Here is a 24,730-nt window from a genome sequence, read left to right as displayed (position 1 = left end):
TACTGGCTGAGATCTAGAGGTACTAACATGCAAAAGAGGAGACTGGCATGACCTTTAGAAATATGAAGCTTGTTATTCTCTTAAAGGCATCTGTTTTGTCTTGTGTGCCTCCTAAAATTCATGAAAGCAAAGCTCCTGCCCAGACCTTGCAGAAGACAACTCTGCCCAGCTACCCTTATTCCAGCAAAATATTCCAAAGTGGGGCTGAAGCTAAGGAGCTCTGATTGCCAGTGTGAGTTTCTAGTAATTATTTATCATTTAAAATCAGCTGTGTAGGAGCTAGTTGCAATGATGGACATGCAGTGGCAGAGAATGTGAGTTTAATACAGCTCAGGAAACATTACTTTCTCGTACTGGATGTTTGAAATAGCAGCCTGATTAGAGTAAGCTTGTGTCAAAGAACTCAGCTCAAACTTTATTATATCCGGGGGAAAAATGGAGGTGGGGTGGAGACAGGAGACACAGATATCTTTCAAGAGAGAGCTGAATTATACAATGAAAAAAATGCATCATCTATCATGTAACTTAGAAGGGACCAATTTGGATATCAGGCCATGGAAGAACACAGAGCGGCAGAACAGTCAGTTTTAAGCATAAAGTCACAGAAAGAGGGCAGGAAAAGACATATGCAGGCTCTCCTTTATTCCTGCTTTTTCTCCTAGGAGTTAGCAGGGGCCAAGACCTAATGGATCCCTGTTAATGGAAGCCAGGCAGTGCCTCAGGATGCATTAGGAAGATACTATTTTTAGGCTCACTGTCCATGCTTCAAACTGGGCTCAAGTTTCTTGAGCTGCACAGCTGTAAATCAGACAAGTGTAAGGATGGCAAGTCTTCTGCAGGCATTCTCCCCTTTCTAACAAAGAATGTACAACTATGAAAGACACTACTCAAATAAAAGTACTTATATGACTGACACCAGAAATACAGAATAATTGCAGATAGACAATTGGCTGAAGAAGATTTCCATCAGCTAAACCCTGCTTCCACAGAAAAAGTTAAGGCTCAGGTGAACTCCACACAGGCTCACTTGGTGCCATGCCTTTTCAAGCTGATGTCAGTAATAGTAGTGCTGAGATCCTGTAATTCCCAGGTGTGACAGGCACTAGGTTGATCTGAAAACCTGACTAGCATCATTCAATAGTGCCAAAAGTAGACAGGTCCAAAAGCTGTACAATCCATACACATCCTCATGTGACCTACACTTGACAAAGGATTTATTTATAAGTAAAATTATGTACTTCAAAGAAAAATTTTTGCACCCTCATACATTTTCTTCCAGATTTTTCAAGATTTTACTATATGCAAGGTATTACCCCATACACACAGCTTAAGGCCAGAAATTCTGTTAACAAGAATGGATAATGCAAGATGAATTCTAAAGTGACATTTCCTTTGTAAAGATACTAGAAAAGAAATAAAGTACACATCATTATAGCAACAAGAAAGGAACACAATTTCCAAATAATTCATTGGCATTGTTTTTATTTTTGTAGAATAGGATGTTTTCAGCTACTTCTACTCTGCCATCTCCATAATAATTATCTTAAAACAATACCTTGCCACTGCCATTAGTCCTGAATTTAGAAAAAAAAAAGTAAATTCTGAAGATTTTTGATTACTTAATATTGGTGACAAAGTAGTAGGAAAATAGACAGCACTTATTTTACTATATTCATGCATTATTTTACTATAAATAACTTGATTTGGCTTAAAAGAGTGATAAACAAAAATCTGTAAAAACAAAACAGCAGACTTACTGTAATCCATGGCATGTTGACAAGGCAACAAATGATACAGAATTTCCTCGAATTTTTCCCTGATAATAGCAATGTTCTCCTCCCTGAAATTGGAAATTGAGATTGTAAATCCATGGGACATTCCACAGCATCACACTTCATCCTGTCAAACACTGCTTTTCCATAAACACTTCCCCAAGCCATTGACATGGCACCAAGAACTGACTATCACTCATGTAGGAGTTCATCCCATCTTCTTCGAGACTTGGTTTGGTACTTAGACAAACACCACCATCTTGACCCTGTACACCAAATGGTGTATTTCACAATTTCAGTGTGAAACCCCTGATATCCTGAGGTGGATTTCAGAGACAAATTACTCCAGAAGTGCTCATCCTTCTTCACTGACTAGGAAAAGAGCTGGAAGTAGGGGGCTTAGACTCCACATCTGCTCTGCACATGACTACATCAGACAGGATGAACTCTGCTCTGAGGGTGAGGCAATTTCCTTCTTCTAAGTAGAAAGGTATGCTAACAAAATAATAATAATGCTTGATTGGAAAAAAAGACCAAAGCAGAACTAGTCACTAGTGCTCCAAAGCTAATGGAACCTCCAAGAGTAACTAAGTAGTAAAGGAATACAATGAAAATTAATGTTTGCCTCTCTTCTTCTGCAAATAAGATGTATACCTCTCTAATAAAATCCAGCTGACTCTACTCAAAAAAATCCCCCCTGGTTTCACTGTAATAGGGCTTTCACTGATAAGCCCTACTACACATGAGATAAATTTATTCAGTATTGCACAATATCAATATTAGAAAATTAGAAAAACAATTCAAACATCCCTTAAATTCTCGCTGACATCTACTCTTCAGAATACCCTACCTATTAGTGTCTCACCAAATTCAGCTATGCTGTAATGCATTGACATTGGTTAAAGGACTATGAAGGAGATTTTCAGTCCTTTTCTTTTTTAATAGCATTTATTTGCAAATACTTCTTCCAGCAAATAAATGAATAATCTACCTAGCCTAATGTACCCAGCCCTGTGAATATTTATGTCCATTTACCAGAGGGAGGGAAAGGCATTACAATTACAGCTGTTTCAGAAGCCAGTAGTCACTTACATGATGCATAGCACAGTCATTTTAGGCATCTGACATTAAATGCTTTTTGATTTTATTTTTCATATACTAAAAAAAAAATTAATCAAGGTCAGGCCAAAGGTGAGAAAATATGTAGGCTATATTGGTAGTTCAGATCAGGAGACCCTGTTCTGTTTTCTACAAGATGTGGAAACCACTGTTGAAAGCAGCTACAATGCGTGGGTGCCTCTGGTTTGAGGTGCACCCCTAAAGAGAGCACAGGAGCCTGTTTGTTAGAGCACAGCTGCTCACAGGGAAACAGCCTTGATCTCAGCCTGGTCAGAGGAGTCCTTCCCCACACTGACCTGCAGAGTGCCCACCGTGCTGCCCACCATGGGCCCCCCTCTGCTCAGGTGTCTGAGGGGAAGCTGGTGCCACACAGGTCGTGTTCGACTCCTTGTCTCACCTAGGAGTGACTGACAGCAGGTGTAGGACCCATCTCCCCTGGGACAGCATTTCTTATGACTATCCAGAACTTGGGACACAGATCAAGTATCAGTGAAAAGGAGATTGTTTCAATTTCTGCTTTGCACTCATGTATATTTTAGCCACCAATATCCTAAGTTAATTTGATTTCAGAGAGACTATATCCTTCTTTGTCTTTCCTGAAATCTTGGCTTATTTTCTCCATTTTATCCCCTTTTTCTACACCTATTTACTTCCTATATCTTAGCTACTTTAAGCTCTCTTGACTTGGGATTTTCTTTCTTTCAGTCAGTAGGGTGTCCCCCACTACAGGATCATGGAACTGCTCAAGGCTTTCAGGTCCTTTTGGAATATATGAATAAGAAGTAAACAAAGAGAGACTCCAGTTAGCAAATAACAAAGCTAAAAATCAAACTATATGGATGATCTAAAACCTTATGAGAAATAACATACTCTCTAAAGAGCATTCTTGAAGTAGTATTCCTGTAAAAGACATAACTGAAATAAGTGCATGGATATGGAAATAATACTGAAAAGACTATCAGTAGGGAGTTGTACAGCTTCTAGCTGTGGAAGGAATTTAGAGTAATTACACAAATTGGTTTGTTCTCAGAAAATGTAGTTAATATGTACCAGAAATAGAATCTCAGACTCCATTAGTTTGCAAAACCATGTCTTTTCAACCAGGAGGAACATTTTTTCACACTAAGAATCCAGACTGTGGCTCAAAAGTGTGTTTTGATCTTTCAAATGAGAACCAAATAAATGTCCCATGACAGTACCTCCAAATTAATTTATTCTGTAATAAATCCATGGGAAAAATTATGCATACAGATCTAGAAAAGAAAAGTATAACAAGAACAACTCTAAATTCTTGTCTGGGAAAAATACAATTGAGATACACAAATTCTACTCTATTTAGTCAAATCAGTTAAACTCAAACGATCTACTACAGCTCATGGTAATTCTGGTGGAGATAGAAACATAACTCTGATCTCAGTCTCAGGCATCAGTTTATCACTACAAAACATTCCTTTCTATATGCTAACATCCAGGAGATATTTTTTTATTTATGTACTTATGTTCTTATCATTATAGCATAAGTCACTGCAAGCTAGTTAATAAAATTAGGCTAAAAAATTATTTTCACTTCTTTAAATGAAGATAGCTTTTTTCCAAGTACTTGGTGCATGCAATTATCTGAGGTGGTTAGAGCATGGTGCTAATAACACCAAGGCTCTGGGTTTGACCCCTGTATGGGTACTTAAAGCCACAAATTCTGAGAATTGAAGTGTTCAGGAAACCACTGGATGTGGCCCTCAGTGTCATGGTTTGGTTGGCATGGTGGTGTTTGGTCAAAGGTTGGACTTATAGAACTTGGAAGTAATTCCCAACCTTAATGAGTCTATGATTCTGTGGTTCTGTACTGAGAGTCAGGACACATGAAGGCACTCTACAGGGCAGGTTTTTTCAAGCATGTGCAATTTTGGGCAAGAAGTTTACTGTGGCTGCTTCACTATAGTGCTGAGGCTGAAATTGTACTGGGTTTGACATCTACTAAACCTGTCTGATAGCAGGTAGTGACATAAAATGCACTGTGTTAGAGGAGAAATCACAGTATGTGAGAGACCTAAGACCACCAAACACTAAATATGATCATCATATCTATCTTCTTTTACTCTGCTCTTGGAAATACTCCCTGAAGGACTGGGTTTGTCTCTCTTATCTAATGGTATTTTCAGCAAAGAGACAAAAGCTGAAAAAAAAAAAAAGGTCTTTTTTTTCCTAAAAATATTCTGGTCCCATATGATAATTAAGACTTCCCTTAAGAGGTGAAATTAGCACCAACTACAGTTCAGTCCAGAACATTAAGGGTCTTTTGTGAAGAGCTATTGGCTTCCTGTAGCTAACAGAGCCTCTCTCTGTTCTCTCAAAAGCAATAATTGCCCATCTCAGCAAATCAAACCTCCACACTGGCCTTTGCCAGCTACTGGGGAATGGTGCAGTGTAAGACGAGAGGAAATCAGACTGCTCTGCAACATAGGCCAGCCATAGGTCTGAGCAGCACTTTACCCACTTCTGCTCTAAAATTGAACCTGGTCACTCCAGAGCCTGGGAGAAAATCAGGTTAAATGTCATCTCCTATGAGACAAGGTCAGCCTGGTGATAGCAGCTGTGACACAAACCTGCAACACCCATTTGCCTGCAAGGCAAATTTTCTGCCAATGCCCATAGCACTCTGTGGTCCATTTCCTTGGATCAGTAAGTTATCCTTCCTGCAAGAACCTTCTCAACATGAGGGACAACCTACTGGTGATGTCCGAGGGCAGTACAGAAAACAGAGATTTTTAACGAGAAGTTTATTAATTTAGAGAGATAAAAATGTAATAAAATCCTAACAATCCTGACAAAAAAAAAAAAAAAAAGAAAAAAAAACCAAACAGAATGACCCCTGGGTCAATTAAAACAAGTTAATCATTATTATAGTTGTCAATTCATAAGATAGCCTTCATCTTGATGCTTAAGTCGGATATTTCTAGCAAAATCCTGAATTAGGGCTATTTACCAGATGCAACCCTTTTGCCCATGTCAGTACAAGTCTTCTTGTAACCTGTTGGGTATGTAGCATAGCAAAGATACTAAAAAATGGTAAGACACAGATGTCAGCAATGCAAGTAAAATTTGTTCCCATTTTTAACTTTTAAGATAGTTTGTCCCTGCTTTGAGAGGCATCAGCTGCTGAGCAGACACAAAAGAGGTGAAAAACACATTAACCAGTACTCATAATAAAGGGTGAAATAAGTAAAGCGAAAGAACAGCCCCGACAGTCATTAATGGCAGCAGCTCCCTCTTCTCTGCAGTCACTGTGCAGAAAGCATCTGCTGACCATACACTGGCAGGGTTTGTTATTCGCCTCAGAGACACTGTGACCTTCCCAGGGGAGGAAAATAAGGATGCACATTCATCTGCTTTCTACATTGGATATCCAAGTAATCCATTTTCTGCAATTAAGAGAGGTGCTGGCCAGTAAAATGCAGGCAACAGTAAGGCACTGACCTTAAAATTAATACCTTACTTTTCTCCTACATATTCCTATTTTAACACTCTTTAATCCACAGGAAAGGAGATTGCTGGTTTAATTCAAATCCTAGTAACATATTTCCCTCTTTCATTGCACCAGAAAGTTCCCAAAAGGCCAGCTAAGGCTCAAGCCACCATTCTGTCAGTGCTAGATAATGACGAGCTGCCAGATAATGATAAGCCCTTTAAAGGGCTACCCATTGTGGGGCCACCAGTTACAAAAATACATAACTAAGGCTGCACGATCAACAGCAAAAGGAAAAGAAAATGCACCCTTGCCCGCTGACTTCTATGGCAGAAAACAGCTTGTTATGAATGGGTTTCTATTAGTAAATTGAAGAGTCAAAATGGCACTTTGACCTGTGTAACTGCAATGAGAGAAAACACCTTTTAATTGACACGTACTTCAGCAATTGTCAGGGGCCCTGCTGTGCTGAGCCCTGAGTTCAGCTCCTACTCAGCTCAGTAACCATGCCAGGGACCTGGCACCACCTCTTTGCAGAGTAGTTTCTGGACTGCAGTCTCCTTAAAGCCAAATGTTCTGAAATTGTGAACAGTGCCCTCCCTTTGTAGGAGGATGGCTATCACATGTGCTCACATAGCTCAGAGCTGACACGCTGTGGGGACATTAGATTGTAACGCTGTTTCAGTTTCTGAAATCAGAGATATGGATTCCAAAATTAGGATAAGGCACAGCCGCTGCTAAGCCTTCTCCACAAAATGCCCATGTTTAAAGGCTGTTGGCAGCACTCTTAACAAACAGAGACACACGTGTATGTGACAGGATCCTGCACGCGGGCGACTCGCTCCAACTGCCATCAGTGACTCACAGCAGGAGCCTTCAGCAGATGGCACAAGATATCAGCCCAGCTTCCCAGCTCAGAGGCCAAATGAGGGCTGTGTTTACTGCCCAGTAGCTATGAGAGAAGATGCCCCACAAAACACCGCAGGGTGTGGACAGAGAGCTCATGCCAACGCAACACCATCTGCTCTGGAAGCTGCCTTGGCATCTGCTTGGGAAACAGACTCTTGCCTTGACTTACCTTGGTGTTAGAGGAAATTATTTTTTATTATCAGCTGCCAGGCAAAGATGAGGCAGAGGAGAAAAGGTTACCTTTTCCTGCCCACTCTGTTGCTGTCTTTAAGACAGGTCTTGTAGCAGTGGCTAGTGTCTCTCAATCGTGGCACACAAGTCATTTAAATGATAGTCATTTTGCCCCACTCCTGTGTTTCTGTTCCAGGGAAATGGAAGGAAACATTTTGAGGGACAGTATGAAAATTCCTTGTAATCTACGCACACTAATCTGCCACATCAGCTCATCAGCTTAACCCAAGTCTGAAGCCAAGGTGTAAGAATGTGATTTACAAGATTACTATAAACACAACACCTACATGGATACCAATCAGTCAGCAGGACATAAAGTTCTGAGGAAAACAGAAAACAATACAACCCTGATATCCTTATTGGCTCATTATTTCTGAATGACAGAACTTTCTATGTAAGTGAAAATTCACTTACATAGCTTAAGGCTTAAGGCTGTGTCTAGAAACATTAGCCTACTGTTTACAATACAGTGCCAGTTTGGTATCCATAGGGAACAACAGACATGTCTAGGCAAAGCTACTTACAGAAGTCAAGATGAAGAAAGTAAAGATGTCAAGCTAAAGCCCACTGCATGGAAGCACTCCTTCAGAAGTACAGCAACTTCTGTTTGCTTGGCTTAATTCTCTCTCAACGGGATTTAGTTAAATCCAAAAATATACTTTTATTTTTTAATAAGAGCATCTACAAAGTGATTTGATGTTCTTTAATGTTATAGCAGTAATTAATTTCCCTTAGCCATACTCAGTCCTCGTACAGTCTGAGATTACAGAACACTTGGTTGCTACCAACCACTCTCTGGCTATGGATGCTGTATGTTGTTGCAGCTTGTGGAAAATCACTCATGAGGTGCCCAAAGTCAGACAAGATTTTTCTGCGAGTCCAAGCTGTTCTCCTTCTGGAACAAGACAAAACTGAGGCAGAGAACTCAAGAGGTGGCTCCTGATGGTCACACAGTCGCTTGTCTTGCCACTTCAGCAGAACCACCCACCCTCACAGGGGTCCACATCCAGCGGAAATGTACTTTTTCAAATGTACAGTGAAATGTACTTTTTAAGCTCTGGAAGACTTCCACTTTCTGACATATTCCTCCTGCAGAACTAGTTAAACCCACAGGATTTTTTTATTTTTTTTTTACGTCACAAAGAAATGGGAGACAAGATAATTAAACCTGCAAAATCCCACATGAATCATGATCTGGGATTCATTCTAGTGTAGTATATTCAAAACCATGACCTGGGAATGACTCCTAATATGGAAAACTGTTACATTTCATTTTCTTCTCCTTGGTAGCAGAATGTATGTATAAAGTAAGCCAGTAATAAAAGGGAGATGATCACATATTTAAAAAATCTACTGTAAATGTACATTAAAAGTCCCAGCCTGCAGGATCATTAGGTCAGGCAAATGCACTATGTATAAGGGCTGATTATCTTGCCCTGGTATCCTATAGAGGACAATACATTTTCTAAACCCTAAAGGGCTTGCTTCCAGAATTCAAACAATGCTACAACAGGAAAGTGAGATATTTCTCAATGCCTATTGACTTAGTGTGACAGCATGACATCACTGGAAAAACGGATGTCCAGAGTAACTGAACACATAGAAATTTAAAAATTTTGTCAACTCTTCATCAAGACACATGAATTCCAGTCAAACCCTAGAGGAAGCAATTTGACCAGTATACTATGGGATCAGTTTGCTTTCATCCTGCCATACTGTTCCACTACTACACTCTAATCTTCCCCTTCTTGTGGAACTTTCAATTTATGAACTTTCATTTTACAGTGCAAACACCTATAATTAGTCCCTAATGTAAGAAGCTGCCATTTGCTCTATTTGGTTTTTTATTTACTCCATTGGTCAAAAGATAGTCAGATTTCCAGCTGATTCTTCTCTGCACTGTAATGCTTCTCAGTTTTGCACTGTTGGCAAATTTGATTAATATACACATATTTTTTTACATAAGTCATTAATGAAAACACTTGATGAGAGCACTCAGAAGATCAGGAACACACTTGCAGGAACCCCCTGCTAAACTGTGTCAGACTCACAGACTCCTCGTCAGCTCTTCTTCAGTTAGTTTACTGCTATCACTAAAAAGTAGATTTTGGCCTAGATTTGTTAGTAATTTGCCATCAGGCCAGGAGAGCTCTGTTGAGGGTACAAGAGAGAGGAGATGTGCCAACATCACAGGAAACCTTATTCAAAGTCTTCTCTCAAACAAGACTGAGAATGATTTTTCTGATAACAACAGCTTCTCTAGTCTCTGGACGCAGGCAAAAAAGCTCTGCCACAAACAGGCATATATAATTCCTGCATTATTTATGATTTGCTCCTTTTCAGTTTTCATCAGCAGGTTGTGCAAGTTCCAGGTAGATGTATGCAGAGCTCCCCACCACCCCAGGCTCCAGCCTCCCAGGGCTGAGTCTTCCTGCACTCCCATCCCATCCTCTGGCAGCCCAGCTGGCACTCTGCTAGTCAGGAGAAAATGTAATCCCAAACAGGAAAGCCTGTTCAGCATACAGGCTTCCCTGGCAACTGAAACACCTTCCCCTTTGGTTACCAAAACCTGAAGAATAATAAGAAATTCTTTTCAGACAGTGAGTGCCCTTACTGGAAGGTGATGGTTAAAAGCACCTTGCTATAAGACTGAAAACATAGCATTCAATTATTAAAATGACCTGCTCAATGGTGAAGTATTTAATCTGGCTGCACCACAAATTATTGAAGACTTATGATCAGTTCTTACCTGTGGAGATAACAAGGAAATGTTGGAATGCTACTTGGATAAGGTCTCATCAAACAGGCACAGGTGTGCACAGGCACACACTGCCCTCGGTCATGGGACTGTACCTTAACAACTGCTTGAGGAGACCAGACTTGAAGGAGAAAGTTTAACAGAAAAAGCAAACAAGACTCCTCTGATTTTTCAAGATTTTAATATTTTTCTCCCTTATGCATAATTTTTCCTTAAAAAGGGCATTTAAAGAGCCCTTCACATCCACATCATGGCACACACTAGCCAAAGCTTTCAGCACAGCAAGGCAATGAAGTAATTTTCCTCCTTGTGCAGAGGCATTAAAATAGCTGTAAGATACAATAACAGTCATCTTGCATGTGCTACTAGTCAATGCACACAACATAATGACTATTTTTGCAAGCTAACAGCTCTGCTTTGCTGTGCAGCATTAAAATGCATTTGCCCCAAGCCCTCCATTGGCCAAACCACAATGGGGGCCCCTCTGCTGGGACCCCCACAGAGCAGGGGGCTGTGCTGGGACCCCCAGCTGGACAGGATGGCTGTGGGTGCTTTGAAAGCCCAGTGGGCACGGTCTGGGCAATGCAGGGCCCAGCAGAACAGCTCAGCACAGCTTGGGACACACAGGCACACAGCAGTCCTAACCCACAGGACAAGCCTGGCCAAAGCTCTTCTGTTATTGCTACAACAGAGAAAAAACAGTGCCTAGCATTTGATATGTCTCCATTCATGTTGTTCAGTGCTATCATAGGAAAATGCTGCGAGGCTGAAGCAAAAAACAGCAGTTTATGCTGTAAGCATTCTCTCTGTAATTTTGTGCCCATAATGCCATGTTGTGCTTACACCACCACACTCAAGAATTTCAGACTTTAAGGACTGCCTATGAAATATACTTTATTCTATATTCATATGTAAACATACCATCAAAATTTTCTGGCATTTATCTACCACATCTCTACCTGTGCAATTTTTCTGACTGAATTATTTTCATGGCCTAACTTTTTCAGAAAGCAATTTCCTAAGAACTCGTAGAAGTGTCCATTGTTTTGGGGAAATACAAGCAGAAACATTTATTTCTACACACTCTGAAGAGGAAAAATGAAACATTTTATTGAGAAAATATCACTGAATAGATATCAGTTGTTTCTTCTGAGGGTGAAAAATCCAGCAATGTGAATTACTCAGCACTATATCTGTTTTTTGCCTTTTATCTCACTGACAGCATCAGTGACAGAATGACAACCAAAAAAGAGAGAAAAAGAGAGATAAAAGGACACACAGATATATAGCAACAACATTAGGTATACACAGGTTGAGTATTGATGTGCTATGAGCATAGGATGGTCTGGAATGACACAATCAGGAAAAGGCAATGCCAAGAAGGGTTTTTCTCTTTCTTATTAATTGATTATTCTCTTTGCTACCAGAAGGAATTTAGGCCAACACTCCTGCTTTCCTAGTAGAGACGTGATGTACAGTAAAGGAGGGTGTGGTGGGAAACACTGAAATAATTTGAGCATCTAGCTCCTTCTGTTTTTCTTAGGCATTGCACACTGCTGCTGGTTTAATAAGAACGTGTTAGGTGCTGCCTAACTGTGCCAAATTAACAAGAAGCCTCTACTCTGCAGCAGCTAAATGCTGGCACCCTGCAAAAACATTTTTAATATCTTTCACCTTCACAATGGTCTAATGTATTAATAATTATGCAGAAATAAAATGTAGTGTAATGTGTTCTTATGATAAAAATGTATGTTAAAACTGAAGACTCTTCTCACAGTAAAAATCCCTTTGCTACTAAAAAAGTGGTATTTTTTTATGCTATAAACATTTCTCCCTTCCCCTGCCCCCCTCTCCTCTTTGAAGCATCTCAGTAATGGCAGAAGATCCATATGTGTTTTACAGCACAGGAAGTTTTACTGGGAGGAAAGGAGAGGGGGAGGAGTGGCAAAAGTGGTTATCAACTCCACATTGCACATGAGCCAAGGCAGGATCCGCTTTCCAGACACATTCCCAAACTGCTGCATGTACAGCTGCCTTCACACCGTGCCTCAACGCTCCTGCTTCCCCCATACTGCTGGTGCACAACAGCAGCACTGATGGTTCGTGTGTCTGGGCAGTCTTCTTGCCCAGAGAAATGCAGGGGGAAACGTGTGTGGGTTTTAAGATACACCTCTCTGGTAACAAGGCCATGAGCAGAGGAAGCCATTTGCTGCATGAGCAGCTTTGCTCCAGGCCTGCAGCTGGCAGGGGATGGCAGATGGACATTTTCTCTCTGTCACTGTTTTTCCCACCAAAGCAGCAAGAGAGATGTTGCCAGGCCGCCTCTGTCTCTGCCTACAGCCCAAGATAAACTGCACAGAGATGGGTGAAGAGCAGCACATTGAAGCAACTGATAGAAACCTGTCTCCTTTCTGAAATACCTCTTCAGCTTCTGCTTCAGAAGATGCAGCAAAAAGGAGAGCATATTTTGTGGTCTATCCATAAGTTGCACCCTTTCACTAACTATTTTTAACTAACCAATCTGCACAATCTCTAAAATCCATCATAATAATTATGTTACCAGTTATAGTAAACAATTCCCACAGTAATCAAAGGTAATAAATTACTATCATGGAAATTTCTTATAGTTGCAATAAGATTTGCAAAACATTTGATGTAAAACCAAAGCAAACAGATACTGCCAGTCTTTTCAGAAATTGTTCAACAGACAAACAAAGCTCTCAAATGAACTTACAGGTGCTCTGAAAAATACTGACTGGTCAGAGAGAACCAGATTAATTTTTAAACAGCTCAATAGCACTGAAATCAGCCTCACCCAGTGTCTGGTATTAAAGTGTACTCAGTAGCCTGCACTTTTCCAAAAACCTTTTGGTATCTGAACTTTAATGAAAATGTTCCCATGACTGTGGCCACCAGGCTCTTCTGACATTTTTCCCAGCAGCTGCTTCCCTCCCTGCCAATCCCACACACTCAGATGGAACAAAACAAGCAAAGACCTTACATCCCCTTTCCTAGCATGCTTCCACAGGACTGCTGCCTGCAGAACTGCTGGAGCAGTGGAATAGAAGGGGCAGAGGAGCCCACCTGTAGAGCTCAGCCCCCCCTGGCCCCCTGCCCATGGTACAGGGCAGCATGGGAGGGAACTCACCACTCGAGCAACAAGCCTTCTCCTTTGTAGTGCAGTCCTTGCAGCCCCTTTCACTCCCAATTCAGCTCATCTCAAGTATCAAGCTCAATGCAGCAATGATAGTTCTCTGCTTCAGGCAGATTTGAGAATTCTGAGCAAGGCAGTGATAGCCATCCCTGAAGGTACACCCTGACCCTGGCTCAGACCTAAATCAAGGGGAAATAATCTCTGGGACCCTTGAGGCTCACAGCTGCTTTGCCCAGAACAGTTTCTGACCCTTCCTCTGAAAGGCCTGATCCTCCCATCACTTTCGCTTCAATTAAACTTTACTTAGATATGAAGAGCTGCTGATTTCAAACATTTCCTTGCTTGATTAAGGTTTGCTCATCAGGAACAATTCAGTGACAGTGATGGATTAACTTAACTATCTTGCATATATATCTTAATGCAGACAAATGGGTTGTTTTTTCTCTTATTAATATCAGCTATTATCTTTATTTCTGCTTTGACTCATATTCTGAACCTCAGTCAAGCAAGACTTCTTGACTGCAGAGCAGAGCTGACTGAGAAATTAGTCTTTACAATTTAATGGGACAGGTATGTGTTTGCCTCAGTCTGATAATGTATGCAGACTATTATCTAGATAATAGTGGGAGGGCAGACTTCCTATTTGCAAATGACAGAAGGGAATAAACCAAAGGAAACTTGCATCTTCAGCTATCCAGTGGATAAAGGACTATTTCCATTTCCACTTTCACGTTGCAGAGATTAACACATTTGTTTTGAAGTATTTAGATTATCTCAGATTTAGTAAAACAATTTGGGGGATTTCTTTTAATAAAATGTAAACTTTGAACAAAATTTTACCTAATATTTACCTGATAGGCAAATTTAGAGTTTCCATTTTGCACCATATATAATACATTTCTGAACACTCTATATAATCTATAGTAATTGATACAAAAATTATAGCTAACATCTACAAAACAAGTCCTAACAAATAGAGGGTCTGCAAGAAAAATCTCCCATGTTGCATGCAAAGAATAAAACACTTCTGCAAAGGCTGTGGGACCTTTCACACAAGACAACAGCAACAATTAGCATCTTGTAGTCACTATGCCAACAAACACAGAGAAAGAAACACACAACTTGTCATTAGATATTTAATACAATAATATTATACAATAAATATTGCTATTCTCAAATTTACAAAGAAGCTCATAACATACCAAACTTAAGGTTTGGTACAATGAAAAAATGCTACCTACCAAAACAAAAATATTTTCTTGAATAAATATCAAAAGTGAATTATTCTTACTAGCAAAAAGAACTGCTATGAATATATTTTCCATGGATACCATTTTGATTTAAATATTAATGTAATAAATTTGACAATGGAGTGTATTTGCCTTGTTTAAAGCTGAAAGTTAGAAAACAAGATGCTTGCCTCAGAATAGTAAAACAAATCACTTGAAAAATCAGTTATCCCTCCTTTCACAAAAATATGTGAGTTTTCATGAACATCAAAAGCCAAGCAAATTAAAAAAGAGAAACATAAAAAAGAAATTCTTACTTTAACTTCCACTGTCTTCCCACCTTGCTCGATATGCCTCTCAAGATATTCAGAAGACAGCAGGTCACTGCAAGAAGACAAAAAAAAGAACTGTAAGCCTTGTGCATGTGTTCTTGTACTCCCTCTCAGCAAGCACTGGTTAAACATTTACATTTGAAAAGGGCAAAACCTGCAGGATACTTTTCCTAAAATGTTCATAAAAATCATTGAAACAGCCATGTCCAATGGAGTTACACAGTGCATGGGATATACTGATTTCAACAGCAGAAGGTGGGACAAGGGAAACTGAGGGGAGTTTCTTCATGGAAGATCCAAAGCCAACCACCGACACTGATTGTAATTCAAGAGACTCCTCTATTTGCTGGTAAAAGCAAACAGCACAGAAGTTAGGTGAACTTCAAAAAAAGCAAAAAAGAAGAAGGATGGGGCACCAGTTGGAATCTGAGGGAAAAAACAAGCTGTGTTGGCAGGTTTCAAAGGACACAATGGCACAACAATGACATCACCCTGTCAGGCCGAGATGGTGGGCTCAGTGAACACTGCATGGCAAAGCCGTGGGCCCCAGGAGCTGCAGGCTCACAGTGCAGGTGAATGAACACACTCCCTGGGAGCCCTGCAGCTTCAGCAGTGCCACAGGAAAAGGCTCTGGGCAACAGCAATCCCAGCCTCCAAGCACACAAGGACTTGGAACAAACACCAAGGAGAAAAAACAATCAGATCTGAGGCAAACATATATAAATTAAATGCAGGCTGTATTTACTAAGCCATTCAAATGCTAAACCAGTCAAATTATCTTCCTCATAGTTATTTTCTAGTCAGGCAAACCACAGAATCACAGAATTGGTAAGATTGGAAGAGACCCCATTATCTACATCATAAATTTCACTAAGCAGGTTCAAAGACTACAAAATTTTACTGAGATTAAATCAGTATAAAGTCTTGCTATTGTTCCACCTCAGTGACAATTAAGCTAGAAGAGATGATTAATTGGTAAAGAAAACCTAGCAAGAGGCAGGTTGGCCACTGGGGCAGGAGGCAGTGAGCACAAACCTGCTCAGCAGAAGAGGCAAAAATTTAGTATTTCTCCTTCAAACAGCAAAACACCTGAGCACAGACAAGAACTGACCTGATAAGGGAGGGCAGGAGCAGCAGAGCAGCCCCACGGCAGGGGCTGCTCAGCTTTCCAGACCTTCATCCTGGCCAAACAACAGCAGGACCATGGACATTTTTGCTCACAGAGACATTGGTGACTACCCGGAGTGAGCCCCAAGCAGGACAAAGTTGGAAGTATAGATCCTCCAATATCATCCCTAAAAACTGCCAGCTTGCTATTTGCATTAATTATCTAGGAACAAAATGTAGGAGCATTCCAATGAAATATGCTGATAACATTAATTTGGAAAGCATGGGAAATAAAAAAGATTGAAAAAACTCCCATAGGAAAGACCTGGATGATCTTCAAGACTGGTTATTAGAAATAGGATCAAATTCCATTGTACAAACAGCAAATTTATGCACTTAAGGGCTGGAGGGAATTTCTATTAAATTTTTTGGAAGGCCTGGTTTGTAAGGAAGAGAGACATGACCACACTTGTTTCTGGCAAAATGATTTGGCAGATCAATAGAATTTCTTCCTGGAAAACACAGCTGTCATCCCAGAATACATCAAAGATGTATTTCCAGTCAAACTGAGGTATGATTAATATCACTGCCCAAAGGAGACCTCTTCTCAAATACTGCAGACAGGTACTGGACAGCTTTGCTTACGAAGTTCAGTACCTGGAAACACAGAGGGGCTCCTGAGGTCTAGCAAAAAATGGAGCTGTGAGGGAATGTGAACGCACTTCAATTTACACACCACGACACAGGAGCAACTAATTGGGCGATAGAAGATACTGCCAAAATCTCAAAGGCAGAAGGACTGCCAATGAGCCAATGGAAATTGGATGTTAAAAAAATACTTTGTATCTAGGTGTAAGGAAGGGACAGCGGCAACAAAATGAGGGATGCTAACAAATTTCTGAATGGGAGCATCTGTGGGACAATTGCCCATGGAAGTGGGCTTTCCTCTGACTCAGTGAGTTCACAGCTGGTCACTGCTGGAAGCAGGAGGTCTCAGTGCCCCCTCAGGAGCAAGCCCTGAACCAACCTTGTGTCAGCACAAACATTCATCAAAACACTCTCAGTGCCAGAGCTAGCACTCATCAAAATACTCTTGGTGTCAGCACTGGCACTCTTCAAGGTACACTCAGGAGGGTTCCACAAAACCATGGATTTGCTGCACTACAGAACTGAAATCCCTTGACAAGAGGTACAATCAGCCTTAGAGCAAAGGAGGGAATGAGCAGCTCTCAATAACGGTGAAAGGAAGAGTGAGTGATTCTCTTGGCCACTGCAGAACCAGCATGAGCCCTTTAATTCTGGCCAGCACCAATATCTGTATGGATGCCTGGCACAGCCTGCAGATGACCCATTACTGAGGAGCACCTAAAAGAGATGCTCTTGGGTTACTGATTACAATACTCTGACTCCTCTTAGAAGTGAATATTAAATATTTAGGCTACTCATGCCCTGAGGGAAGCTCAAAGACTTCTATAAGGTCTTGTATGCATTTTCCAGATTTAGTAATTTAGACAGATGTTCTCTTCAAATGTATTTAGTTTAGCTTGCTGAAGTTAGTGATACAGCTCCCCAGCATTGCCTACACTCTTTCAGCAGAAGTTTATGCTCTCCCATAACTTTAATAAAGATTCCTTTATAGCTTAGGCCTCTACCCTTACTCTTTGTTATTTCAGGGGGACTCAGTTAAACTGATGTCATCCTCCTGATTGGAGGGACACAAAGGTTTTCATGCCAAGAAAGATGCAAGAGATTATAAAATGTAAGATAGTAAAGTAAGTATATAGTACAAAGACTGAGATCAAAGAGAAGGGCTTAACTCTGACCTTAGAGTTGTATTTGGGGGGATGACAAGGAGAAACACAGGTTCTTCTCATGTAGGTCTAACAAAATTATTGCTTTTTAAAAGACACTGCTGTTAATGTTTTAATGTTCTGGAAGATCATATGTTATGTTCTTAAAAATCTGGAAATTGTGTCTGGCATGAAAAAACAGACATTGATCATTCTCTGCCTTGGACGACACAAGAATTAGAAGGTAATAAAAGAGGTCAGTGAGCTCAAAACTAATCAAAAAGAACCTTTTCTGGCACAGCTGCTGATTGCAATGCTTAACATAGTGTAGGAAAGCATGAATGACAGAGGTTTGTACAGATTCAAGCTGGGAATGGACAAACTAGTGGATGCAACTGGGAGTTGCCAAACACACAAACACCGTACCTGACTCAAAGTGTTGGAGTCCTGGAAAAGAGCTCTGGAGAAGCCTCACACATGCTTGCTCAGCCCTTCCACTTTTCCCTCACCATTGGCCCTGTGCTACTGGGACTGGGCAGCTGGGCAAGCGTCCCTCTGTCCTGCCTGGGCTGCTGTGCCTGCACCATGAAGGTCCTGCTTCTCCTCAGGGTCACACAGTGTCCCAGGGCATCCAGCTCCAGGGTCGCTGATGGTCACTCAGCTGCTCTTCTCCCACCCACCCTCCCACTGATGAACATTCCCAGGCTGTTCAAGTTGTATTTACTTTCAAAGTAAGCCAAAGGGACAATTTCTAAACAGGCCCATCCATTTTTTCCGCCTGTTCAGGCTTTACTTTGAGGACAAAAGAGCCTGAAACATTTGGGGAGCTGCTGGCATTCCCACCCCTCTCAAGGTCTGTCACAAATGCCTTGATTCCCGAAATGATCCGGTCTGGAAGGGAAACACCACAAGGTCACCTGCCTGCCCAGCTCCTGGGGACTGAGAACACAGTCTTGCAAACAGACCACAGATCTGAAATGTAGAGACATTTTTAAAGCCGACCCTCAGTAACATGGCAGGATATGTCTGAGAATGTTATGCTTTATTATTATGATTCACAGCACTGAAAATATCATAAAACCACAACACTCTTGCAGATCCAATAATGCAACCAATACTATTAAAAACTAAGCTACAAACCAACCATTATACACAATCTTAAAAACTCAGGCCAGAAGGTACTCCCTAGGTGGAGTCATGTTTTGTCTACAGCAACAGTATAGGCACAGAACTGCATCATTTTAATAGAAGGCCTTTCTTTAAAACAAACAAAAACTAGATTAAAACACCTGTGAAACATGATTATAATTATTTAAGCAAGATAAGACAATAAGCATTAAAATAATATGCATTTCAACATAAATAAATGCACACTTTCCTATGCTATAATTTAGCTTGCCTGCCGATCTATCCTAGAAACCATCTTTGTCAGCTTAAGTGGTAGTTTTAGTATTAATTATAAATAAAACTGGCATGTTAAAAAAAAAAAAAAAAAAACAGATTGTGAAAAAAAATCTTAGGAAGACAAGGGATGAAAAAATTACAGAGAAAAACCACCAACACTATCATTGGCAATATTGCAGAATGAGATTTTCAGAAATATTTGCTGAGGCATTGGTACAAAATTTTTGAAAAGGCATGGAAAAAACTTGCATATGTTAACACCTAAAAATAAAACATTTCACAGGAAAAAAAAAGCACATGTGATCTGTTGCTTTTACAAGGAAAAACACTGCTACACTAATAATGGCAATCCTGTTGTCAGAGGTTTGTTATTTCAGTGTACACAAATTAAGTAGTGTCATTTTGTTTACAGCAGCAGCATTCTTGAAGCATTAACTAAAGTCCATATGAGCCTATCCCATACAGACTCAATTGCATAAGGGCCAGAACAAAAACAAAAAACTAGAAAAATCCTCTTTGCTCTTCCAACAGTCCCAGTACACAAGAGGCATAAGCTGGATGAATTTTATTACAGAATAGGCCCCCAACTAAGGAAATTATCCTTATCCAAGATGATGCACATACATGCACCTAAATTCTACCTTGAATCAACAGTTTCCCAAAAGGAAGCTGGGATTGGGAACCCATGAAAACAGATTGGCTTTGGCTAGAGATGGGTTCCCCAGGAGAAAGAGGTTGCTCCAGGAAGAAAAAAAAGTTAAAAAAACATGGTGGCAAGACAAAAGAGGACAGAAGAGTCAAGTGTTTAAAGAAACAGAAAGAAAAAGTAAGAGATTACAAAGCACTTCAAGTCAAAAGGGGGGGGGGGGGGGGAAAGGTGATTAAAGACGTTTTTAAAAGGAGGAGGTTTGCATTTGAATGTGAAATTGAGAAAAACCTGGGAATTATCCCTGTAAATTTAATAGAAACATTCAAACAGAGAAGGAAAATGCCTATCAGCAGCTTCTGAACAAAAATAAGCTCTCCAGATTAAAGACACTGAAAAGAGTAACAGTTACAGAAGAAAAAGAGCTGAAATTATGGGGTTCTCTTTAGAGGCCAAAGGTAGAATTAAAAAGTTAAGAAGGGTAGAAATAAAGGGAGTTCATAAACATAGTGCTATAATGTATCTTTGTCAGCATCAGTGTTACAAATAAACGACTGGCTTCATGATAATCTGATATCATTGCTGTGTCTCCTCGAACACTGTAGAAATTCTTTATCATTTATTCACCCTCACTTGTCTCCACAACTTATGTACACCTGAAATTTCAGATTAAATATGATGCCAGACAAGAACATCAAGTGAGAGATCTGAGGGAAGATGCATTACTGAAAAGGAAGACAAGGTTTTAGTTGAAATCAGCAGAAAGGTCTGGATGGGTCGAATGCCAGCAGGAAATTATCAGCAGACATATGGAGACCTTCAAGAGAAAAGAACAGGTTCAAGGAAATGATGGAGACAGTGATAAGAGATAGATGCCATGTCAACTGCACAATTAATGCTAGCCCTGGGGCAGAGCCAGCTGTGAGAAGGAAGCCTCCTGCAACACCATGCTCGAGAGGGCTGCAGTAAGAGGCATGGGCACTGTCAGGGTACCAGGCACATGAAGATGAGGAAGCTTCCCACAAAATGAAATATTCTCCCCCATTGGTGTACATTCTCTAACAAGTATTAACAGAAATATTAGCTATGGAAGGAGTGGCTATCAGATGACACTTTTAGTACAGCCCATCTTGTACACCAAGAAAGATAAGGCAGGTTGATTGCCATAAAACAAAAAGCAAGAAAGTGGAAAACTGGATGAGAGGGAACAGAATGGATGTTTCTATCTGCCAGTCAGTAAGAGTACAAAGGACAAATTGTATTATCTTGCATTACACTCTAGTCCTGGAACATTTTCAGTCTCAGCCATGAGCTAACTAAAACATACAGCAAGATAAACTCAAAAAAGCCACTTAGCTGGCAGATTTCTGTATCTCACTACATGGGACACTTAAATTCTCCTTTATCCTCATGCCTACCCAGAAACCTCTCTGCTCATACATGATTTTCTTTTCACTTCAGGGGGGATTAGCTATCTCCATACTCTATGAACCAATCTGCTTTAATAGCCACAGCTCTGAAACTTTCATCTGCTCCTTCCCATCAAAAGAATTGCTGAATTTCTTTTTATGTGGATGGCTAATTTAATTAATGACTGTATCTGTTAAGTTAGCCAAATGGACTAATCAATCAGAATTAGATAGCTTCTCATGGATACGGCAGCAATTTTCAGAGTGTCGACTCAGAGGAAGGAAAAAACTACTGACAAAAACAGCCACTTCTTGTCTACACAAATTTAAGTTTCACCCCTTCTTAAAATATTCTTAGTGTATTTTTCTGTCCTTATTGCAGCTAATATGAAAGGGAGAACGGACTAAGAAATTTCTTAGTTTTTCTACTCCTACTATTTAAGGCTTTCTCCAAAAAGAAATGAGGGACTTAAGAATGGGTTAAATTCTCAAAGGATTATACACAAATGCTTAATAGTACCCACTCTGACTCCTTTCCTGGAGCTTAATTTCACATTTCACAAAATTACACAACTTGAATCTCTGATGATATTTCTTCCAAATACTAACATTTGCTCACTTTTTTTTTTCCTCTCCAGGGCTTCTTGTTTAGATCCCTAATGCCATCTGACTTGAAAATACACTTAGTCCTTTATCCCTCATAGCTACTGTGCCTGCAGGACAGGATAGTGACTGCCCTGCAGCCTAGCACAGACACAGACTGCAGAGCAGCTCTGCAGCCCTGGGCAGGGCCCCCCCTCTGGCTTTAGAGAAGTCTCACAGTTCTGGCTTACAAACAGCATGTGTTTCATTCCTGAACTGGCTTCGTTTCTTGATGGGAAAAGGTTTAAGCAGGTTGAAAGCATTCTTCCTTAGTTTCACCAGATTTCTATTACACACATGGCCCCTACTACTACCACAGCAAAGGAGAGAGTACACAGCAATAGCTGCAAGGAAAACCTGTGGAGCAGCAGCAGCGGTGCTGAAGGCCCAGGCTGGTGTGAGCAGGTCCTGCTGGACGTGCCTTGTGCACAGGAACTGCACCTGAACTACACCCAGAGCCATTCTTCAGCGCCATTCCCCATCTGCACTTACCACACCAGGGACTTTCTGGCCTGTCCTTTACAATGTCTGCAATTCAGTTTGAACTCCTCTGTCTCAATGACTGCATGGGCAATTTTGTGAGAATGTAAAGATGAATAGATACTGCTTGCATTTTCCAGGGGAAAAGACTTAAAAGCTTATGTTTAATATCTGCAGCTAGGAAGAGACATACTTACAAACTAACCATTTACTCACATCACCACAAGTTTCTTACCAGTATGTTTTAAAGAAATCTGAATAAAGCTCCTTACCGCACAAAACTAAGAGCAAAACACAACTAAAGTAGCTCCAAAATCATAATTTCAGGTTCTGGTTTTTTATGGAAACCTAAATATTAGCAATATTTTAATTCTATTTCTTGCATTAATATTAGAATATAGAAATTGGCAAATAGCATCTGGTATGACATACAACAATAGGTTTTTTTTAAGTACAGCCTAATAAAATATTATGTGGCACAAGCACTGCAAAGGGCACAAATTCAACATGGCAGTTAATTCATGCTGCTGGTGATGGAGGGATGGTGACTACAGTCTTCTCTTTCAGACAACAGATAGATTTAATCTAATGTCCTAACAAGGAATCTGCACACACACACACAGCCTTCCCAGTATCCATGAGGACACACAGCCACTCAAGATACCCTAGCACTAAATGAGAGATTTTAAGAGGCAGAAAGAGCAGACAGACGGTGCTTGCAAGATTCTTGTCAGGCAGAAAGGTGAAATGGGATTTTTCTAGCTCTAAACTTCTGTTTTCACAGGCAGAGCTGAAAGCAGTCTGGGCAAGGTTCACTTTGCTACTCATCCAGGAACTTTTCTGACAGTAATGATGGCAATGCAAGTGTCAATAAAACCTCACTCTTTTTTTGTTGATGAATAATTTACACCAGTAATTATTCAAGCAATTACTTCTTTTTTTTCTTACAGAAATTTCAGAAATCCTATTAAAATGAGCAGGTATTTTTAGACCCTTACTACAAAGCAGTTCCCTCAATGCCTTTCTGCTCATGCACTTGCTACTTAAAAGTCAGGATAAAACCAGTTAATTTTAGTACTTGAGAGAAAGGTAAATCATTGAGAAAGGGAAGAGGAATACACATAAGAAGCACAGGCTATACATTTCCCTGAACAAAGGCACCAATGAATTCTAATCCTGGTTTTTAATATGCCTCTTCATATAGTCAAGGTGTTTTATACTGCATGGAAAACCATTTCCAAGCAAACTCACCAGTGATTTCAACCACATTTCAATCCAATTCTCTGTATAATGTCCAAAAATGCATCTTGAAAGAGAAAAACTACGAAATTGAATGTGTAAGTATTATACATGGCCCTGTCATGATTTCATGCTATTAAAAACAAGCACACACATTTTGTACAGGACATCTGTTATCATTTAGTGAAAGGACTTTACTAAATATTTTTATTTGGTAGCTTACTTCAAGATTTGCCCTCACATTCTAGTTACTGTATACATGGTCTTGCCCTGGAGCAAATTTACAAATTATTCCTGCACTCATGAACGTTTCCATTATGCTCTCTCAAAGTATTTGCACAACACAAATACTGAGTCCTCCACGTACTGCTCCTCAGGAGAGTCAGCACTTCCCTCACTACTAAAATGCTGTAAACTATCTGTTTGGTTTGGGTGCCCAATCTGAAACATGACAGCACATATATTGCAGAAATACAGTGTCTTTTTCATCTGAACACATTTCAGATGTGTCCTCCTCTGTGCTGCAGTCTGGACAACTCTGGAGCTCTTGAAGCTCTTCAGAGCTGATCCCAAGTGTCCTCCTGGTGGTACCTGAAGAACAAGGAACTGTCACTACAGCAAAGGGTGAAGGCTTCAGTGTGGGGGATGTTTGTCCAGAGCCATGCAGAAAATCCCTGTCAAAGTGACCAGGCATCACCACTTGCTTTGCCCATACACAAATTCCAACCCAGCAACAGGAAACTGGGGCTGTGCAGCAAACCTCATTGCCAGCACAGCCTTGCTTCACCCCCAGGCTGCCTCACATTGACAACAAACAGTGCATAAGTACAGAAATAAAATTTCTAAAAATTAAGATGAAGAAAATAAGAATACAAAGGGGCCAAATTATGCTCTGCCTCAGCTTCTGCCTTCCATCACCTTCTTCCAAACTCCCTCTCACCACACCTACCTCCCTCTCCCTGGTCACATTCCTACACCTCCTTTACTCCCCAGCCCATCCATGCCACTGCTTTCTACATCTGCATGATGCCAAGAAAGACCAGAAA

General features: G+C 40.4%; 1 protein-coding gene across 12 annotated transcripts in view; it reads right to left on the bottom strand.

Annotated features, from left to right (window-relative positions):
* The window catches only part of ADAM22 (ADAM metallopeptidase domain 22), a 136,630-nt gene that overhangs the window by 60,710 nt on the left and 51,190 nt on the right, over positions 1-24,730 (bottom strand). For all 12 annotated transcript variants that reach the window (XM_074535587.1, XM_074535599.1, XM_074535607.1 and 9 more), the window contains 2 exons: positions 14,953-15,019; positions 1,758-1,840 (listed from right to left, as the gene is read on the bottom strand). In XM_074535587.1, the coding sequence (XP_074391688.1) occupies positions 1,758-1,840; positions 14,953-15,019 (150 nt within the window). The remainder of the gene's footprint in view (positions 1-1,757; positions 1,841-14,952; positions 15,020-24,730) is intronic.

This window comes from Zonotrichia albicollis, chromosome 1, assembly GCF_047830755.1.
Source record: "Zonotrichia albicollis isolate bZonAlb1 chromosome 1, bZonAlb1.hap1, whole genome shotgun sequence".
Taxonomy (NCBI): domain Eukaryota; kingdom Metazoa; phylum Chordata; class Aves; order Passeriformes; family Passerellidae; genus Zonotrichia; species Zonotrichia albicollis.
The sequence above is the reverse complement of the archived record's forward strand: the minus strand, read 5'-3'. Positions and strand labels throughout refer to the sequence as shown.